At 44.1% G+C, this 20,502-nt stretch overlaps 1 protein-coding gene across 1 annotated transcript in view; it reads left to right on the top strand.

Moving 5' to 3' along the window:
- The window catches only part of banp (BTG3 associated nuclear protein), a 30,908-nt gene extending 11,055 nt beyond the window's left edge, over positions 1 to 19,853 (top strand). Inside the window, exons 9-13 of the mRNA XM_079277490.1 lie at positions 514 to 635; positions 1,589 to 1,660; positions 3,916 to 3,960; positions 15,540 to 15,680; positions 18,533 to 19,853. Coding sequence (XP_079133616.1) covers positions 514 to 635; positions 1,589 to 1,660; positions 3,916 to 3,960; positions 15,540 to 15,680; positions 18,533 to 18,649 — 497 coding nt within the window. The 3' untranslated portion in view covers positions 18,650 to 19,853. The remainder of the gene's footprint in view (positions 1 to 513; positions 636 to 1,588; positions 1,661 to 3,915; positions 3,961 to 15,539; positions 15,681 to 18,532) is intronic.
- The last annotated feature ends 649 nt before the right edge of the window (positions 19,854 to 20,502 follow it).

Here is a 20,502-nt window from a genome sequence, read left to right as displayed (position 1 = left end):
TGTTTAGTTTCTCGCATTTGATTCAAGCTCCACTGTCGCTGAGCACTTTGCTGTCTTTGAATTGCTGACAGAGGTCTTTTGGGTGTTTTAGAGCTGCGACAGGTCCATGCAGGGGGTTTCAAACGGCTGGTGTGATAGCGGGTGTTTAGACTGAGGCCTGCTGTTAGACTATGAATGTGTTTGGATGGCTAGCTGGAGAGCCCTTGTTGTGTATTTAGGCGTTTGATAAAGTATAAACACGACATCATCCAGCAGATGGCCTGGGAGTTAACCAGGGTTTTTTGTTGCTACGGTCCCTTGCTCGATGTGTGGGTGTTTGTTGTTTTGTGTGTCTGTGCCTTAGAGACCTTGTCCCTATTTCTTTTTATTTATTTTTTTTGTTTTTATTGAAAGACATGAGACAATATTAAGACAATACATAGACATAACAACAAGAGGACCTCATCCCTATTTCTTATGCGAGCTGGAATCATTTGCAATGTTATTGACCATGCTGTTTGTCCTCCTCACCAGAGGGAGGCCTGGCAGAAGAAACGGGCCAGATTGAGACTGCCACCCAGCAGACCTTGCACTACACACTGGCCAATCAACAAGTCCAGTTCCACCGTATCGGGGAGGATGGACAAGTCCAGGTGGTGAGTGACAACAGTGAGAGTGTGATGAGTTCTGCTGCTGTCATGTGAGGGTCCTACAGAGCAGGTTCAGTCCGGGGGGGGGGGGAGATCATCCCACCCATCAGAGTGACACACAGAGCATTCTGCAGCTTATGTGGGCTGACAGGAAGGAAGGGACTTGACCATTTAGATCTTGTGTCCGATGAACCACTTCGTTAAACTATACGACCTGTTTAAGGTCTTAAATATATCGTAGTTTTAAAGTTACGCCGTCTGTGCGATTGACCAAATTGATAAAGTGCCATGTCCATGTCCATGGTTTACGATTGAGTTTACAGTTATTTACTGAGTGAGAGCACCTCGGACGAGTCTTGTTTAATGTTGTGGAGTCAAACAACCGGTGACGGATACACACGAGCTGTGAGACGATGTGTGTCATGAAGGGGTTTCTTTGTGAGGAAATTAAGTGCATGTGTGTGAGTTGCACAGTCACTGTTTCTAATTATTACACATGATCTGATGATACTACATAAACATTCTGCTGTGAGACTACATATCTACTCATTAGCTCAGCAGCTGTAATGACAGTGATACAAACGCTAGCTCATAATTCAGTGTTGAAAGTTCTGCTGTTCAACTAGATTTGTTTAACTTTGACTAAACTAAAGACTTTTGAATACATTTCTGCACAAAACAACAACTGTGTATTTGTATCTTCATCCCTTATGTTAGAACATTAATGGCCAGTATGTAGAGAGGGGATGATTACAACAAGCAAGATACATTTCAGTCTGTATGTGGGGGCCTGGCTATTGTTTTAGGACGGACTTAAGTCGTTTAACCACAATTTGTAAGTGTATGATGATCATTCATAGATTTCTTTGCGGTTGAAAACATGCCGTGGCAAAGTTCTTGATCATGTTTGTGTAAGTGTTCCAGCTTCAGCTCTCTCATCCTTCATCCTTGTCTCTCAGATTCCTCAGGGTCAGCTGCACATCGCCCAGGTGCCGCAAGGAGAAGAGGTGCAGATCACACAGGACAGTGAGGCAAGTGTCTGCGTGTGAGAGGAACAATCAACCACTCAAAGTCTGGTTTGGTTTGTAATTTGGTTCACTTCAGGCTAGATGAGGACTTGCGTCATTTGAAACAATCCGATCTTTGTGAGCATGTCGATTAAGCAAAATGCACTCTGGATTGCCTTTTGTCATTTCTACAGGACTTTACAGACTCAAAGACTTTTGGGTTTATTTAGCTAGCAATTAATCCAAATATGCATGATTTGAATCAAGCTTTTTGTTGAGAACAGTAATCAACAATTACAAACACATGGATGCTTAACGACATATCATTTAGCATGGATACACTACAATTGTGCAGAAATAGAGTAAAGTTTTTCATACATTATTTGTGTCAGTAACGAAAACTGCTCCCTAACGAGTTACTCTATAAAGTTACAGTTTTCTTTTGATGAGGCTCTCTGTCACGTTGAAAGCATGCCAAGTGTTTGTTCACAACATTAGGATTATTCCTCCATTCCTCCATGAATTTTATTTCTTACACTGTTTCTTTAATTGTTTTTAAATCTCCTTTTCTTTTGCCTTATGTTTTGATGCTTTTAATGGTTTCATGTGAAGCACTTTGAATTACCTTGTTGTTGAAATGTGCTATACAAATAAACTTGCCTTGCCTTGCCTAAACCCGTCTGCCAACGATCGAATAAATTAGCGATTGCAAAACTCCCATTCTTGAGAATTAAAGCTAGTTTACTTCTACAAGAATGTATACGAAGTGAAAAGAGCAAACTTCTCTTTTTCCTTCGTCGAATAGGTTTGGTAAGCGTCATTAAACATTAGTTTCTTTTGAGCCCCATATGTTTCGGTCTGCCTATGCAAATAGTCATCCCAGTGAAGCATGGTGCACCCAAGTAAGACCTGACAACATTTAAGTCATTAGTGGATTCTAACAAAAGCAGATGTCCCGTAATGTTTATATATCCGCTTGCTTTTGCACGGGGTTATGACTTTTGTTTCCACATAATACCCAGATGTCTCATGTCGTCCCCCCCCCCCCCCCCCCCCACCACCATCACCACCACCACCAGACATACGCTCTGAAAGGCACACACAGCCTGCCAGTGAAAATCACAACTCAAATTCCAAACTACACCGACTGCTGGAGAGGAATTTCCACATCTGCATCATTGTTAGTGATATTTCGAGGAAGTGGAAGAGAGATTTATTGCAAGGCCCCGTTCTGTGTACACACACATACACATCTAATCACATACTGTACGATACGTGGCCCACATGCACGACAGCTTGACATTTATGCAAAAAGCAATTGACACCTTGCCCGAGTGTTTTTCTCATTTCCTGTTCAGTGGTGCTAAAGGACACTCTGAGGAGAAGTACACGATCGAGTGAGACGGAGTGAACTGGAGGCAGCAAAGCTCTAAAGCCTTTCCTGCTCTCTGTGGCCGAGCCCAGTTATTTTTTCCTCCTCTCTCCTTCCTATTCCATCATATTGTTTGTTTTCTGGAGTTCAAAGCTTAGCAACGAAATCCCCCTTCTCCCAACTGCCGCTCGTACAATATGTTTTCATTAGGAGCAGGCCCCCCTCATCAAAGTCATCAGTTTTAGCGTGCTTGAAAAGGAAATTAGCTATTTGAGAGATTACACTGCTCTTTGGCCATATGGCAGCTCTGACCTCATTTGATATATATATACATGAAATACAATTAACAACAGAAAACAACTAAAAGTGTGGGGCTGGCTAAATATGGCTTCTATAATGTCCTCTCATATGTGGTCTTGTAAACGTCACTGTGGGTGTTCAGAGGCTTTACGACGGTCGTTGCATCCTGATTAGGCAGCGATTGGCTCGTGCCTTTGTGGATGGATTTCTATTGTTGTTTACTAAATCTTTTATGTCGTTGGAAATCACACAACCGTTGACGTATACACAAAGCCATCGCCTCCACCGCTCACTCTTATGTCACCATGTATAAAAACTCCTCTGCCAAACCCTGAATGCTCAGAAACCTGGAAAGACACTTTTGATTCTTCTCAGATATCGACGCCGTCACACTGCACACTGCACATTTAGAGAGTTTACCACCTTAATGGCTGCAATCACCTCGGAACAATGCAGGTTTTAGTAATCTGCTGTCCATGCAGGTTAGTGTGAATAGAAGGGCAGAGAAATGGGCAAGACGTATCATTGTTATGACTCCATGTAAATGATTATGTGTGTTTAATATGGCATCAGGTCTTTGACGTGACGTGTCACTCCTCTATTTCAGGGAAATCTCCAGATCCACCAGGTACATGTTGGTCAGGATGGACAGGTAAGAACACGTTCACAATGAGCTGATTAGGAGTTACATTACACTAATGAATCCATGCTGTAGATGACAAACCACATGTCTGCATCACTTCTTACTTATGTGCTTAAAGTACAACACATCCTTCAAAAACAAGGGCAGGATAGCAGCAATGGTGGATGTGTGTGTGTGTGGTTTCGTGTTGAAAGAAAATCTGTCAGCCACTGATTAATGTTTTAATATCAGGATATGAATTACCTCACTAAACTGTAGTGATAGTGTATCTTTGCCTCTCTTCATACCTTCCAACAATAACACCACGTGTCTCACTGTTTTGCTGGATCTGTCGGCACAGTGATTCCACGTATTCTCCTCATCATTTTTGCCGTGTTTTGCGTATCGGCCGATACCGAGTACAGATCTGATATCAGTGATTAATTCACAGGTGGAAGTCAATCAGGCTTTACTTTAGTGTTAACTTAAAAACTTCATACAACAAATGCATACATGGATATACATTTATTGTTATTTATTATTAAAATAATAAATTGTACACCAACAACTGAATTGTAATCCTTTTTAATGCAGCAACAAACTGGTCAAAACTTCAACAGGAATGAAACATTTCAGTATAGAATGTTTATATTATATACATATAAAACTGAGTTGAATAACCAGCTATTTGAGTCGGTATCGGCCCCAAATTGGCATCAGAATCGGTGCATCCCTAATTCATATCCTCTCTCACAATGTTCAATGTCACTCACCAATACGCATGTGTATCTTTGAGCTCCACCGTCATCATGAAACATTTACAGAGCAGATTGTTATGCGTGTTGAATCTAGCACTGTTGAGATCCGTGTTGACGAGCCAGCAGTCTTCTCCCCTGCCTCTGCTGGTGCTTTGCCACATCTCGTATTACCGCCACCTGTAGATCAGTGGAATAGAGCGAAACCGTTGAGCGTGCATGTTTTTACCTCAAGATAAACAAAACAGGGACCCACTCATCGAAACATATGCCCATGCTGCTACTAGCGGCCTATAGTACACTGATAATGTACCTCATTTTGACGTTGGGAGTCACAGAGTAATTCTGCTCATGGTGGTATCGTCAGTAAAAGCTTTCCTCAAGTGCACTTTTGATTGCACTTTTGATTTTGAATATCCATAGTAATACATTTTAACCATTCAAAAGCATCCCAAACTACGATCCAGTTTGATGTTATGATGGTGCACTGATGAGAAACATCTCTCACAGATGTCTTTGAGTCCTCCAAGTGTCTGTGTCTGTGTCCTCTCGCCTCCTCCTTCTCTGCCCTGGATGTTTTGGACCAAGAGCCCTTCCTGTTTCTCTTTCCTTTCCGCCGATTGCGAAGCGAGTCTCGATCAAAGCAGAGCCGGCCTGTGTAGGACCATTGCAGGACACATATGGGTGCCTGCAGACCAAGACATCATTTCACATTCATCAATTCATCATGTTTGTCAAGAAGCACGACTTTAGGGAAGGAAGTTATTTCTCACGCTGCCCATCTGGTGGTTAAACTGTTTTGTGTTATTTTGTTAGGACAGGTGTTTTTATGTAACAGCCAGTAGAGGCTTTTTTTTCCCTTCTACAATGTGAATGGAGGCTACACGTATTCATTGTTGGGGCCATTTAAGGTTAGTTAAGAAAATGACCTTCAATATTTATTTATTATATTACTTCTGCAGTAAGCTCTTTAACAATTGTGGTTCTTGCAAGGCATGGCATTGGCCAATCAAATACTTGCAAGCTTACATTCCAGCTGTTGTAGTTCGTAACACCGTTCTACCGTTCGACAACCCTGCGATTGTCGAAATACTTCATAAAATGATCGCCTTGATGCTTTTCCAGAGTTGTGAAAATCCTCCTAATAAAAACTGCTGTACAGTGTTTTGGGATCTGATGCGCGTCAAAAACTCATGGAAGTCTTAATCACACCAGATGTGTTTAATCGCCTCACCGGTACCTTAAACATCAGACCTCCAGCAACGCGGCCCCTTGAGTTTGAAGACGCAGTAAGACCACATCACTCCTTGCTTCCAACGTTCGTACTAAAAAGGGTCAAAAACATGTCCAAATAAGTCTCCAGCCTTAAATTCAGACTTTCGGAGTTATATTCGCCGCTTTGTTGGCTCAGTCATATGCACTTTACTCATAATTCAGACATTTCTGGCATGAATTGAAGGCAGAGTAAGAAGAAGGCAATTTTGTCAAATATATTTGTAGCAGGTTCTCTGCTACCCGGTGGGTCTGGGGAGCACAATGATGCCAGCACACGGTGGAATGACGGTTTCAATGGTTCTTTATTGTTTGAAACCCTAACGGGCCGGGCCGGGTGCTCTCCTGCCTCGCCTCCGAGCACACGCCGCAGGAGCTTTCCGTCCTGTCCGTTCCTCGCCTCAGTCTCTACTGTGGGATTAAATACAGCCGTGAGTGAGACAATCAGGATCCCTTGCAGCTGTGCCTAATTAAGTCCCTTACCGGCACGGTTCCCCGAACCACTCCCACACTCCGCCCCCTCCACAGCTGAGCCACCCACGCCCACCACCACAATATTATTCCAGTGAAGCGACTAAAGAGGCTTAACTTCTCACAGATCTTAATCTAAATGTATTATTATTTTGTTTGGTTTTGTCCTCTCGCCGTTTCCCCGTGCCACAGTACCAGCCTCCGCCTACTCAACAGATGCCTCTATGAGACCCACATATAAAGACCATCAGCAAGAAGATTGGCCATTTCTACAAAGCTTTTCTTTGTCAACATTTGTGGTGGAGAAGTAGTTACAAGCCGCTCACCGTTGACCCGCTCGCTGAGCCTGATGGCAGCGTTCCTCAGAGTTCGGTTTAGATTTTTCATACCCGTTCAGAGTACATAAGAGTACGGTACATGAAATCTTTGCAGATTCTCATCAGCTTTATCACTTCCAGCTGTTCTGTATGTTACAGGGCGGGCGATTTGATCGGCATTAGTTTCTTGCAGATAGACACCAAAGGATGCAAGAACAAAAAAGCAGCAGCAAGGCCTCTATTCCCTCGGTGGTGTCTGGGAGCCTCGTCCAATAAAAAGCTCTTTTATTTTCCCATTTCTTTTTTAGCTCATACTTTGATTGGGTCTGTAAAATGAGTGCGTTGCCAAAACAAGCACAGTGACTTATTCTTTAAACTTCATGTTGCAGGTCGAGCTTTTCACACGCATGCAGTGATACACTACAGTGGCAGCGGCTCCTCGTATTCTCATGGAGCAGAGGGCGGACGCCTCTTAGGTCAGCTCTTAAATCTGATGAACCCCAGAATCCACTTGAGGGAAACGGGGCCCAGACAAGTATGATATTAGTGATAGCACTTATTCAAGGAGATAAATCACACACAAATGCCATATTAGGGCTTTATCGTGATTGGTGTGGTGTATCTTGGACCGGCATTTTGTTTGGAACCTCAGACAAAGACATAACAGTGCAGACTTCAACCAATGTGTGTTTTCTTAAATGTCTAATGGCTAAATATTGATGTGTATGATGTCACAAATATCTCATTTCCTGGATAAAATCTCAAGGGTCATTGAGAAGACGAGTCTAAATCCATTCCCTCCGCAGATTTCTTAACCTCTTCACTATAGATTGGTGCGGGTAGTGAAAATAAAAGTTAGTAAATTAACTGGTTCTGATCTGACCCCTCTGCGTGCCCGCTGTCCACCCATCCAGCTCTATACTGTCACCAGAAATGTACTGCAGTGCACAGCGCAGTGTGCGTCTCGTATCCCAGTGTTCGCTTTGTTTGTTCGTCTTAACTGCCCATGCACATATCAAATCTGCGCACTTCAGCTGCAGATGTTTCTGTATCCGCTTCTACGTCAGTCTGTGCCAACTTAGCCCTAAACTTAGTGCAGCTGTGCCAGCTGAAAATCTGAACAAAACTGGATCCAAAGCTTTCCGCAAGCCTATAAAAACACTCTCATGCAGACAGAAGAGAAGGCCGACCCAAGAAACTAGAAAATAACTAGCTAAGCCTAGCTTAACTTTACTGAACTCCCTGTCTGTCCTAGTCTCTTATCTAGTGTGCTTCTCTCAGTGTTGGGATCCTACCCTGCAATGATGCAGACCAAATGGAGGATTGGAAGATGAAAGGAGTGACTGATGAGGAGGAGGGGAGATGAGAAAGAAAGAGGAAAGCCCAAAAGGGACACGATCTGGAAGAGATGTTTTGTCCCATTAATGTTTGAAAACTGAGACTCGTTAAGCTGTGAATCGGGAAAACCACACATGGCAACAGGTGCCACATAAAATAATTGAAGGTGGCGGTGGGTGCCCTTTACTAGCTTAAATGGCTGAGGCAAATACAATGGGCCAACAATGTCCTCGGATGCCCCCCCCCACCCTTTATCCCTTATCCGTCTTTGATGTCACTCTTCTTTGTAAATATGTGAAAACAGAAAAGAAACAAATAATGTAAAAATACAACCTACAGATGATCAGCAAGTCCACTGTTGAGTGAGCTCACAGTTTTCACAGGACTGTCCGATAACCGTCGTGTCAGTCCGACAAATCCAGCCAATCTCGAGACACCTCTACACAGCTTTGCCAAAGTTACTGATCGTGTCATCCGTCTGCGCCATTTATCAGTGATGGACCTGAATGCCGTCCATCTGGGGGCTTTAAAAGTGACTGTCTGTTGGACACTCCTAACGGTTATTGTGTGAACCGGGTCACAGGACAGAGTCCAGCTCGGCACTAGTCCCTCAGTCGGGACCTGTAAACACAGAACCAGTCCAGAACCAGGATAAACACCGGCAATGTATTGTGTAAGAGGGACAGTGCACCGAGGGAGAAGGACATGTCAATGAGTTTATGAAGGAGAGGATGAGAGGAAGAGGGCCAAAACCAAGAAAAGGGAGAACATTAGGTGAGGTAATGAAGAGGGAATAGATCATTTAGTGACATCTACTCCTCAATGTCTGTTGTTAGTTAGTTCGCCTTTGTAAAAGTCTTGATTTGTCATGTGTACACAAAAAGCAGATGCTTGAACAATGTGTACGGTTAACCTCAGAACAGAAGAATCAGGGTGTGATTTGTGCTGGAATCACTCTGCTGGCCCGTAGCCCGAGTTACTCTGTTGTCCTTCTTTCTCTCTCTGATCCAGAATGTTGAAATATGTGAGGCGTTGTTGGGATTCCTGTCATTCGAGAGGAGGGTAAAATGAGATGAAAAGATACAAACAAGATGTTTTATGACCAGTGTTTAGAGTAAGGAGGATGTACGTAAGCAGCCAAGGATTTAGCGATTTAGAGGTCTAGTGGTGGATCTGGTTTCAAAGGAGGAGTAGTCTGCTTTGTGTCCTTGTGGCATCGTGGTCTGGAGATAAAGGGCCACGGATCCTTCTGAAGGTGTGTGTGTGTGTGTGTTTGTAACAGTGCAGAGGAGGGTACCCCCCCAGTGGTGTTGTCTTTTTTTTTTTGTTCTGCGCGGGCAGAGCCCTGGGGCGCTGGGGTGTGTGAGTAAGAGGGAACAGATGTTCTAGATGGATTTCATCGTGACTCACCATCAGCACGGGCGGGGTGCAGCCCGGCTTCACTCGGTCCTCGACCCACAGTGCTCATTATGCATCAGTGTCAACTACAGCAGGAAGCCTTCAAGCAACACTTTGTGCATTGTTATGGGCTCTGGGTTAATTATAGCCCGGTTACGGTGTTGCATCTGTCATGTAAACAATTTAATCAGAATATTTGATACGCAATATGAATAAACATAACTTGATTAACAGTCTTTCCAGTGACTCCTGGCATGTAACACTTCTGATTTCCATCTTATTCATTTCTGTGTGTACATGCACCACAAAACCGTGAGTGAAATGAATGCAGAGTAGTGTGTTTGGGGATAAAACAGCAGCATGGACTAGCACGGGGGGGAACAATAAAACTTGTTTTTTATGGAAATGGTAAACGGCTCACACACTGCAACCAAAGGTGTTTAATACAATCCAGACTACGCATTCCTCTGAACATTGCCGTGACTATTGAATAATTATGCCAGAGGAAGCCCAAACCAGAGAGTCCTCTGAATACGTTGTTTTCTCTTTTTTTTTACCAGTGCTGGCACATGTACAGGCAGCTGTAGAAGTGGTTTTATCTGATGTGATGTCTCAGTCAGTTAAAGACTCCAGTGTGCGATGCGCTGATGTACGATGACAGATGTTCTTCCGAGGCATATCGGAGACTTCATGGCTGCGGTGTGTCAAAGGTGCTGCTGTCAGGACCCGCGGAGATGGTTTGGAGGGCCGGGTGTACCGCTTAAAAGGTCAGTCTGGGGTCACCCGGACATGTTTCGTCTTGAAACCGAATTCCCAAAGCATCTTCATTTGTTGTGGATATTTCAAAGAACCGGAAGAAGGGGCCGGAACCGTCGATAGAATCGGATGTTTCACTTCAGCTGTGTCAGAAAAAAAAGGCATTTCATTGAAGAACTGTGTTGGCCTTCGTCATCGTGCATTTCTAGTTTCTGTCTCGATTACTTGTTCAGATGGGTGTTTTGTGCGGTGTGATATTTTAGTTAGTTGAGTTTTACAACCTGTGTATATCATTTCTTCTGGCTCCGCCACATTTAACAGGATAAAGTCATCATCTTAAATCATGAAATTTACAGATATTGTAAAAATGCCGTCGTCAATTAGGCAAGCCAAGCTCTCATTGGTGCCTGAGAACAGAGAACACCGTCAATGGAAATTGCCTTTTTTTTTTTTTTAAGGGGATTGACTCTTTTCTTTAACGGCTGTTATTTTTGTCATCAGTCCCCTTTTGATTTGCCGGTTCTGGATCAGAATTGAAGTCAAGCTGGTTTTTGTCACAAAAGTCCTGTCTGAACGTGACTCCCAGTGTTCTGGTGGGAGTTGCTGAGCAAAGGATGCGAGGGAGGGTTTGATGGGATGCAGGTGGTGAGCTCTGGTGTAGAAGCAGTGTCAGGGTGTGCGTGGAGATGGGAAGCAGTGGGCCAGGTTACAGGGTCGGGGGTCTGGCAAGACATCAAGATCTATAACGCGGATGTATCTCATGGAGTAGTGTGTGGACGGGAGAGGGAGACGTCAGTGATGTACGGTAATATCGCTTGTCAGAAATCTGACCTATAACTGCAAACAAGTGACAGAATTCACAAATCACAAGTGGGGAATAAAAAGCATGATACTCTTTGGCTTTTATTTCCGCTTCTGACATTTTTTGATTTGTATCACAAGCCCACTTTTGGCTGTTCAATCATTTCATGGAATCAGAATAGTTCTCAGGCTCGGAGGTAAAATAAAAAGAGTTCATGCTTGCAGTGAGATGTATTAAGGCCAGCGTGTTCATTTTCCCAGTCTACACCGAACAATCACTCAGCACACCGCTGTGTCTGTGGCTATCTTTACAGCCTGGCCTGAGCATCCCCCCCCCCCCCCACCACCCACCCACCCAGAGCTAATGTATCTACTTGCACATCTGTCCACGGTTGGCAGTTGCAGATGTTGTTGTCGGCTGTGAGGCTGAGAGGAAGTTCCAGCCACTCCAAAGTCCAAATGTTTCTTTTTTCATTTCCCTGTTTTGGTTGTTTTGTTTTCAGATCTGAACGAAGAGGAGCTATTCCTCCGTGGGAGGATAGCAACCACATTTGTGTGGCTCTCTCTTCTTTTTGTCTATTGTGTGTATGGACTTTTGATTCTTCTAAAAGGAGGATCTTGTGTGATTGGGGATTCCAGTGTACGTTGATTGCAGCCAGGGTAAATCTTTAAAACCGTACTCACACACACACGCATGCACACTAAGCAGTTCCCTCATAATATCGTCCGATTCACAGCTGAGTTTTAACTGAGACCTCCTGTGAGACTGTGAATTGATGCCAGTCTGCACATAGTGTGTGCTTAGTGGAAACATATTTCCTTATTGACGAATTACTCTCAGACTGTTGCCAATTGCTGCATCTCCGAACAACCAATCATTTCTTAAAGCCCTCTTTATTTAAGTTTAACTAGTTTTACGTGAATGGAGAAAAAAATAAAAATACAATTTAAAAATCCTCAGACAAGGGATGGGCAACAGAGGCTTGTTTCTGCAGTTGGTTATTGGCCTAGTCTTGGAATCATGAATGTTTTTGAGTTACACGTCTGTTGTTGTTCATGTTTGTGTCTTTGCTCTCACATTGCTGTGTTTCCTTAGTGTCTTGGATGCATCACTGAAAGCATTACGGCATCAGTAAAAGATTTATGTTTTTTCCTTTCCCTGTTTTCCTCAAGGCCGTGGCAGATAGCGAAGCCTGCAGAGGATTTAAGATACTCTTGATTCTTCAGCGCTCCTCTCTCCAGTACTGTCGTAGCCCTTCACCAGCCGGCCAGCTCATTATTTAAGGGTCCCGGTCCCTAAAACTTTAAGATCAACAGTGACTAATCCACTTAAGATCTGCTGATGGCCCCTGTTTCTGACAAATTGAGCCCAAGATCTAATATATTTGTCTGCCTTTTAAGTGAGTCATACCGGCTTTCAGCTGAAAACTGAGATTGTAAAGTTTCCCCAGTGGCTTCTCCAAGAAAGCCCCCTCAAACATTTCCGACCTTATCGTTTCTACTAACAATCTTCAAGCAGACTAACTCATTACCTCATAAAACCTTTCCTTGAGGTCATTTTGAGATTATTGTTTTTGCGTCATTGCCAAACAGCATGTTGTGTTGATTATGTGGTATTTGCTGAATTAGGAGTAATTATCACCACAATATTATTGACAACAAATCAATAGTTTATATCTAGAGGGGAGAAAAGCCTGAAATGTGTCGCTGAGTAAACTTCCCTGGCATCTTCTGTGAAGTGGATTCTTGAGGGTAGATTTAGCTTTAGATTGTTTTTCGACTGAGTCATACTTGAATACCAAGCATGACAGTGATACACCCAGACAGCGGCGAGGAGTTGCTCTGACAGAGCCGGTCGTGGGACAGGATGTGGAGCCGAGAAGTTCCTGTGTAATTGCCGCTGAGATCTCACAAAGCGTTCCAACTCTGTAAATGCTTTCCTGAGCCTCCGTGTGCTGCTCCTCACAGCTGAGAATGTAAACGGCTCGCAAGTGGAGGTTGAGAATCTAATTGAGTTAGACAAGTGTTTATGATCTCAAGTATCAAACATAGAATCTCTCGAACCGCGGTAAAGTGTACACTTACAGGACAGACACGTGATCGAGCTTGATCGTGATCACACATACGTTCATTGTGTGCATTTGTGTGCAGACAAATGCACACTTGGCAAAAAGCTGCGTTTAACTCCTAATCAGAGGATCGTGTGATGAAGTGACGGGATGAGGATGGATCGCTATGGATGTCTGCCATGAACAAACACTTGACAGCTGGCTATACATGCGGGTTCTCACTGTCCTCAATGAGGTGACTGATTGAGCATTGTTTTCGTGGATTTAGGATCTTTGGGACGATCCTTACTGGAAGTATTTACAATAGTTTGACAGAGTCAAGTTAGCTGTTTCCGCCTGCTCCCTGTCTCTATGCTAAGTTAAGCTAACTGGCTCCAGCTTCATACTTAGCGCACAGACATAAGATTGTTACCAATCTTCTCTCCTAACGCTCTGTAAGAAAGCAAATAAGCTTCTTTCCCAAATATATTGAGCCGTTCTTTCAACTGTCTGATTCCTGTTTAAACTGAACGCTCCAGGCTAACGCACTAACCGATCAGGAATGTTTTATGGGTCCTACAGAACCGAGTGATTCATTTGACCCAGCTCAAACAGTCGTCTGCCTCAACCCATGTCTGTGCTTGAAGAGTCCTGGTTCTCTCAACAGTTAAGTCAGACAGACTTCGAACACTAATGGCTTCCATCGGGCCGACCGGGCCTGGCGCATTCTGGCGATGAGGCGGCAGATTTTGTGGTGAAACTGGCAAAGTCTCGTAGATGACAAGGCATGCCGGTGGGTTGAGGGGGGGGGGGGGGTTAACTGAACCTTTGGGGCCCGTCAGTAACTCCGAACTTCAAAGCAACGGTTGGGCTGGGGGTAGGGATGCAGTGTGGGACTCTGGGATTGGAAGGGTTAGGGGGCAATGAACATCGTCTGTAATTGAGGTTTGTGAGGTTTGGGTTTTTCTGCAGGCTTGCATATTCTCCCCTTGAATTGTAATGCCTGTTGAGCATGTCCCAGCCAGTCCCAGTACCAACTGCAGCTGGAAGAGGACCGAGCTGGAGACCTCGCATAACATTGCAAAGAAAGCACACGAAGACAACGTGTATGAATATGAAACCTGCCAGACAGAGGCCTGTGTTCACGATGCCGTGCTGTAAAACGCTGACACCGGCGGCTAGCATGTGCTGCTAATGCAGCTGCTGGTACGGAGAAGAAGCCGCTGGCTGCACACGAATCCTGCCTGACGAAAGAGGGCCAACGGGTGTCCTGCGCACATGTGGTTTGTGGGCAGTGAGGGAGTATTACGATGTGTTGTATTCGAGAGGTGAAAGGTAGCCCTATTTACATTTAATCGTGTTTTATTTATCAGAAAAGAAGGAAGGTCGACACTGGTACATGTTAAGACAGAGCTGGGTCACTACAGGCTGTAAACCAACGGCATCTTAATGTACCAGCATTGGCTGTCTTTCGTCATTTTATTTGTATATTTGAAAAAGCTATTTGATTAAAGACTTTTAAACTTTTGTTAAAAAGGGTTTTATGTATAGTTCTCATTTGAGAGAAGGGGATATTAAAGATTGTTTCATAATTTGTAATGAGATGCTGAAGGACTTTAAAACAGTGCAGAGAGTTAGTTTGACAATGAAGATTTCTTTGTTTCTCTGTCACAAGACAACAAAAACATCTGCGTCTGCCATCGGCCAAAAATGTTCTTTTAAACATCGATATCGGCCCAGAATTTCCCTCCATTCATCTTTTCCTGTGTCTGTGTTGACAGCGGGATCGTATGTCAATTTGTAGGTCTCGTGTCACATGGGAGATATGCTGTCCAAGTCACCAGCAGTACTAATCCCAGAGCGTGTGTGTGTGTGCGTGCGTGCGTGCGTGCATGTGTGCATACATGCATACACTTGTATGAGGTCACACACATGTGGCCTTTTGTGTTTGTGGTTGCAGTCTATCTATAGGAATACCCTACAACACTCCAGCTGCGCTTCTCTGTAATTAGTGCATCAGAACCACCGAGCTCTACCGTCGCCTGGCTGACTTGTAACACGGTGGGAGATTAGAGAACCCCCCCCCCATGCGATGTCGCACTCTCCATTCTCTGACAATTTATTTAATTTTTCTTGTCTAAATATGACGAAAATTTAATTAGCCCAAACAAAAATGAATCCTAGCCAGCATATCATGTGATGGAGCCGAGAAAAAAAAGAACTTAATTGAATTGAATGGACCATAAAGTTCTTCTCTCGATGTATAAACAGAGGTCGGGATGAGAAGCAGTGAGAACAGCAGGACTGAAATGTTTATTTACGTCACTCGGATGCCACCGCATGACTCTTTCCTTGCCACTAACTATTGTCAATAAACGAACATAAACACATCAGATAGGACATACATGAGACTGAAAACGTCAGTGATGGTTGTTTCTTCTTATCTGTCCTAGGTGCTACGTGGGGCTCAGCTCATAGCGGTGGCATCAGCTGATGGGGGGGCCACGGCCATAGAGGGCTGCCCGCTCCCTCCTGACATCCAAGTGCAGTACGTCCAACTAGCCCCCGTCACAGATCACACAGCTGCCGTACAGGTAAAACCACACACACACACACACACACACACACACACACAGAAACTCTCCCAGGCTCTGGCACACGTTTACACAGATTGTTTGTAACTGGGAAGCATTCCAGGTGCTGGAGTATGCTTCTATTGTCTGAGCTGAAACAGACCATGGCACTCATCTAAATCAGTCCCTCTACATGGGTTTGTTTTTTGAGCAATCCATAATACACAACTGTTCCTCTGAAACGCATGCTGTAGATCAGGAATCAGTCTTTCAGTGATGCCATTAATCTGTGCTGTGTGCTCGCTGCTCGGCCAGAAGAACGGATGTCAAGGTTTGTTTTCAGACTCACAGAGAGAGAAACTGAAATGCAGAGTCGTTGTTCTTGGTCCTAATCAGGAACATTTATTTTTATTCATATCATAATTATGTACAAATATGCCCTCCATGTTTACAATCAGCCAGAAAAGGTGCCAGGAAGTTAGAGGAGTATCTTTTTTTAATAAATGCAAAAATATGGATTTGAAAGTTTACTTTTAAAAACACCTTAAATATACGAGTCTTCTGGTTATGTTTTAATGCATTATTTATACATATTTCAGCTTTGTACCTTACTGCTGACTCCATTATAAGTCTGTAAAATCAAATGGAAGTAACTACTCTGTACTTATGAGTCGCCAGACAGAGTCACAAAGCTAATTCCAAGCATTACCTTTCCAAACCAACAATAAAACACAACACCACCTCAAGTCATAAACAGAAAGGGATTTGATCCAACATACAGAAACTATCCCACAAAGCTCAGCCGCCAACGTCAACCTTCCAGGAATGAATTTGTGGTGAAACTTTCTATATTGAATAATTAAGTTCCATTCACCTAAAATATAAAACTATATATATATGTCTTCTTCTCTTGGATAATTCGTCTCTGACAGGCAGCCAAACGTTTCTGGTAGTTTGGGCTGACACCCGCCTCCTTTCGTTTGATCAGCTTCATAATGAGGCAGAATATATCCTGTAATACTTCATTCATAATTACTGTCACACTATAATGGAAATATGCCTGCAATTTATCTAAACTACTTGCAGGTATTATGGGTCTGCTTTCCCCCTGTTGTCATAATTGTGCTCAAATAAAATGCACTCGGCTTTCAGTCATTACGATGAGTGTTTGTAAAAACAGTCATTTAACACAATAAAGGGGAGCGTTAAAAGGAGAAGAGTAGCAATTGTTAGATTTGCCTAAAATCCCTTCATGATTGAGCTTTTTTGACGCCACATGTGGAATCGGGACGGTGCACAAATCATCATACAAACAGAAAGAAGTTGACATGATTATTGGCTGTGTGAAATACCAGCCTCACATGTGTCCTGATGTGGATCTCCCTGCAGACGGTGATGCTGTTTTTTTGTAGCTCTCTCAGGAAGACACTGTCTTGTTGTCCTTTTGTTGTCTGTAGTTGTCTCGGTAACTGGTAAAGCATCCTATGTTTTGCGTGTGGATCATACACAAACTGATAGGCTCTGAGGTCTGTTCGCCATGTTTCAACAATCTCCACTGTTTACTCCACTGATTCGTCCTCCTAATGTTTGTTGTACTCAGATCTTGACAGAAATCAACAAAGTCGGCAGAAGTCTGATCACTCATCAGCGTTCTGTTCAATGAGAGTTTGGGTTCAGTACGGCCACCGGCACGTGCTGAAGGACAGCATGAATCAACTTGTTAACAACGTGGTGTTTATTGCTCAAACTGTGTTTAAACTCGTCAAAGGCAGATTTTCGTTCGACTTCAGTGCCAGAATGATGCACGTATTGAGTCAATAGATGCATCCAGTGTGTTCAAGAGGACTTTTCTTTTCATTTTCAACATGCCTTAAAGGACTTTACCTAGTTTAAGCCCACCAATAATCGATCAATCAACGAAATGTTTGCAAACAATTGGAACCGAGGGTGAAAATGAAGACGCAGCGTTGAGTAGCCTACAGGGAGCATCGCTCTGCTACAGGCTGGGTTATTATCACAGTTATGTTTCAATGTTCCTAAGTGTAGACATCAAAGTTCAGAGGAAGGTTAGCGCTGCTCTTTCTTTCTTTTTTCTCCCTCTTTTCTGAAGAGTGTTGAATCATGTGAATTGCTCTCATCTGTTTCCAGACATATGGTAGCATTTACACAAGTTTTTGAAAAATGACTTTGGCTTTTGTATTTATTTATCTCTGCATTTTTCCTCTCTTTATTTAATAGTTTCCATTACCCAAACTAGATGAAGTGGAGGGAGGGAGGGGGGGGGGGCTACACACTGTGATGTTTGGACATTCTAAGGGGCATCTCTGCGCGTTGGTGCTAATCTTTAGATGCAACATTGTTTATCTCCAGCTCGGGTCCAAAGCTAGGGCTGCAGAGCCCCAATAGCCCGGTTTAACCCCAACGCAATGCATCTTGGTGTGTTTGAGGAAGGAGTGAGTCATTCTTCATGGCCCTCATCCAGGACTGAGTCATGAACCTCTTTTCAGGTTTTTCTTTTGGTTTTTTTCACCAACACAATACCTCGCTCTGTCTGACACCGACCGTAGAGACAGCCAGAGAGTGTTAAAATACAAATAGCTCAACACTTGTCAAGTCTCTCTTCACCTGTCGCTCCACCAACCGTCTTCCTCTTTCTTCTCTCTGATACATCTCTCCCCTAATCTCTCTCTCTTTGTCATTCCTCCGCTCCTTCTATCTATTGTCCGTGCACTGCGGTTATCTCCCCTAATGACACACAGGAAGGGGGCTATAGTGTGGTTCGTCCGCATCTGTTGCTTCCCAGGAAACACACAGATCTCAAAACGTCTTCCCAATTATCACCCCCCCCTTCTCCTCTCTTTCATGTGTCGCAGGCTGCTGAGCTGGCCCCGGCCCTGCAGGCGGACCTGGAGGTGAAAGAGGCCATCCAGGGGGCCATCCAGGGAGAGAACGGCGAGGTGGTCCAGATCGTTACCTCCGTGGCCACCTGAGAGCCCCTTCTGGTCCAACACAGCCCAGAACCCTGCTGCACAGCACAGGACGGCCCGACGAGTCTCGGAGGTCGACGAATGCACACAGTCTGACAAGCAACTAGGTCGGAAAGGCATTTTTAATAAACACTGAAGGTTACTGATGAAACACAGGGAAGAAGCTTTCTCTCATTGCCAACCAGATGTCTCAATGTGGAAGTGATCTTAGAAACTGGGAAAGATCATAATATTCCCACAAATCAGCTGTGTTCTTTCTGGTGTTGTCATCACGAGAACGGTCCTGGCCCACGGCAGGACACAGCGGGATTATTGTGTATCCAGGGAGGATGCTGCTCATGCAGACCATCACCCTGCCACCTCATCAACACATGTTTACATCAACTTGGAAAACAGTGGAGTTATTTGGAGTTGAGCCACATTGTCTAATCCCAAATCCCCCATGAGGTGAATCCCACCTCACACAGCCAGTCCTGTGCTCCTGTTCTCCTCGTGTTGTCACGGTGGACTGTAGGTGTAGCTGAGCACAGCCGTTCTCGGTTGTGATTAATTTGGTTCCACTCTCCGTGATTCGCTCCGTACTGTGTCTCCCGGCTGTGAGCGTTCCTCTACTTCGCTGCTCTTGTTTTCATACTGCTTTAGCCGCACAGCTTTGTTTGTCGGTTTGATTTATCTAATTCTAACATGCTGACATTTTTGGGGGAGCTTTGATTTTGGAGGTAGAAGACCATGTAATAGAAGAGCTGGTGCCAGTGGGTAGGCAGGACAAGGTGCTTGTAGAAAAACCAAGGAAACCTTGAAGTTGTTTATTCACCCCAGTTTTGTCTCTGTGAAAAGATACATTCATGTGAATAAAACATGTTGGTGGTTGCCATAAAAGTGTGTTTTTTATTTCGATTTCTCTCTATGTTTTCGCGTCATTTCCAACCCGGGTCATCAAAGATGTCCGAGACACGACTCTGCTTTCATCCACGACAAAAAGATAATTGAAGAGCGTGTGAAATGATGGTTTGGTTTTGAGGTCTTTTCTCTGAAGTAAATATGTATCATGTCCACAGGATTAGCCTACTGTGTTGTCAGCAATCATGTAAGCTAAGCTGGTACATGCGGCCTCAACAAGGGATTTTGTCAAAAGACAAATAAATTATGTTTGCCTCATTATAGAAGTGTCTGGACTGTAATTACATTTCTTTAAACTCCACTCTGTGCCCACTGCTTGGTTCTGTTTTTTCTTGTGTTGTGATGCTCCGCTAATGATGAACATCTCTGCAGACGACAATAAAAGAGATGAGCGAGACACTCTGCGGCTCTGTGTTGGTTTAGGGAAGTTTCCCATGCTCTGTGTGATGTAATGCTGTATTTTGGAGTTGGAGGAACCAGGCGACAAAATTAACTTGATGGAACAACAGCCCGGCCTTGCTGCTTCCTCTTGTTTCCCTCCAGTCTGTTGTTGCTGTCTCAGACCCGCTTTATTAATTCTCCTGTCTTACGTACTCCTCTTCTCCCACTCAACTCGTGGTTTTCCTCTTTCTCACTTTGGCCAGCTGTGTTAAAGTCCATTATACACTTAGTGGCATAGAGTGGTGGGTCCGTCCTTTTAAAAATAATTTTAATGGAGCCGAGTTAAAACGTTGGCGCGGACAACTGTCTCCCCCCCTGCAGTGACCCCTCCATTAAATCATGGACTTGGAAGGGGAACCGACTCGGCTCTTCACTTTTACAACCCTGGGCTCCGTCCAGGAGCCTGAGTGGTTGCCGTGGCAACGGCCCCTCTCTCTGGCTGCCTCCGAGATAACCTGGTGGAAACGGAGATGAATGATAGATGGAGAGATGAGATTGTTTTGGAAGCAGGCTGC

Source organism: Melanostigma gelatinosum, assembly GCF_949748355.1.
Source record: "Melanostigma gelatinosum genome assembly, chromosome: 1".
NCBI lineage: Eukaryota > Metazoa > Chordata > Actinopteri > Perciformes > Zoarcidae > Melanostigma > Melanostigma gelatinosum.
The sequence above is the reverse complement of the archived record's forward strand: the minus strand, read 5'-3'. Positions and strand labels throughout refer to the sequence as shown.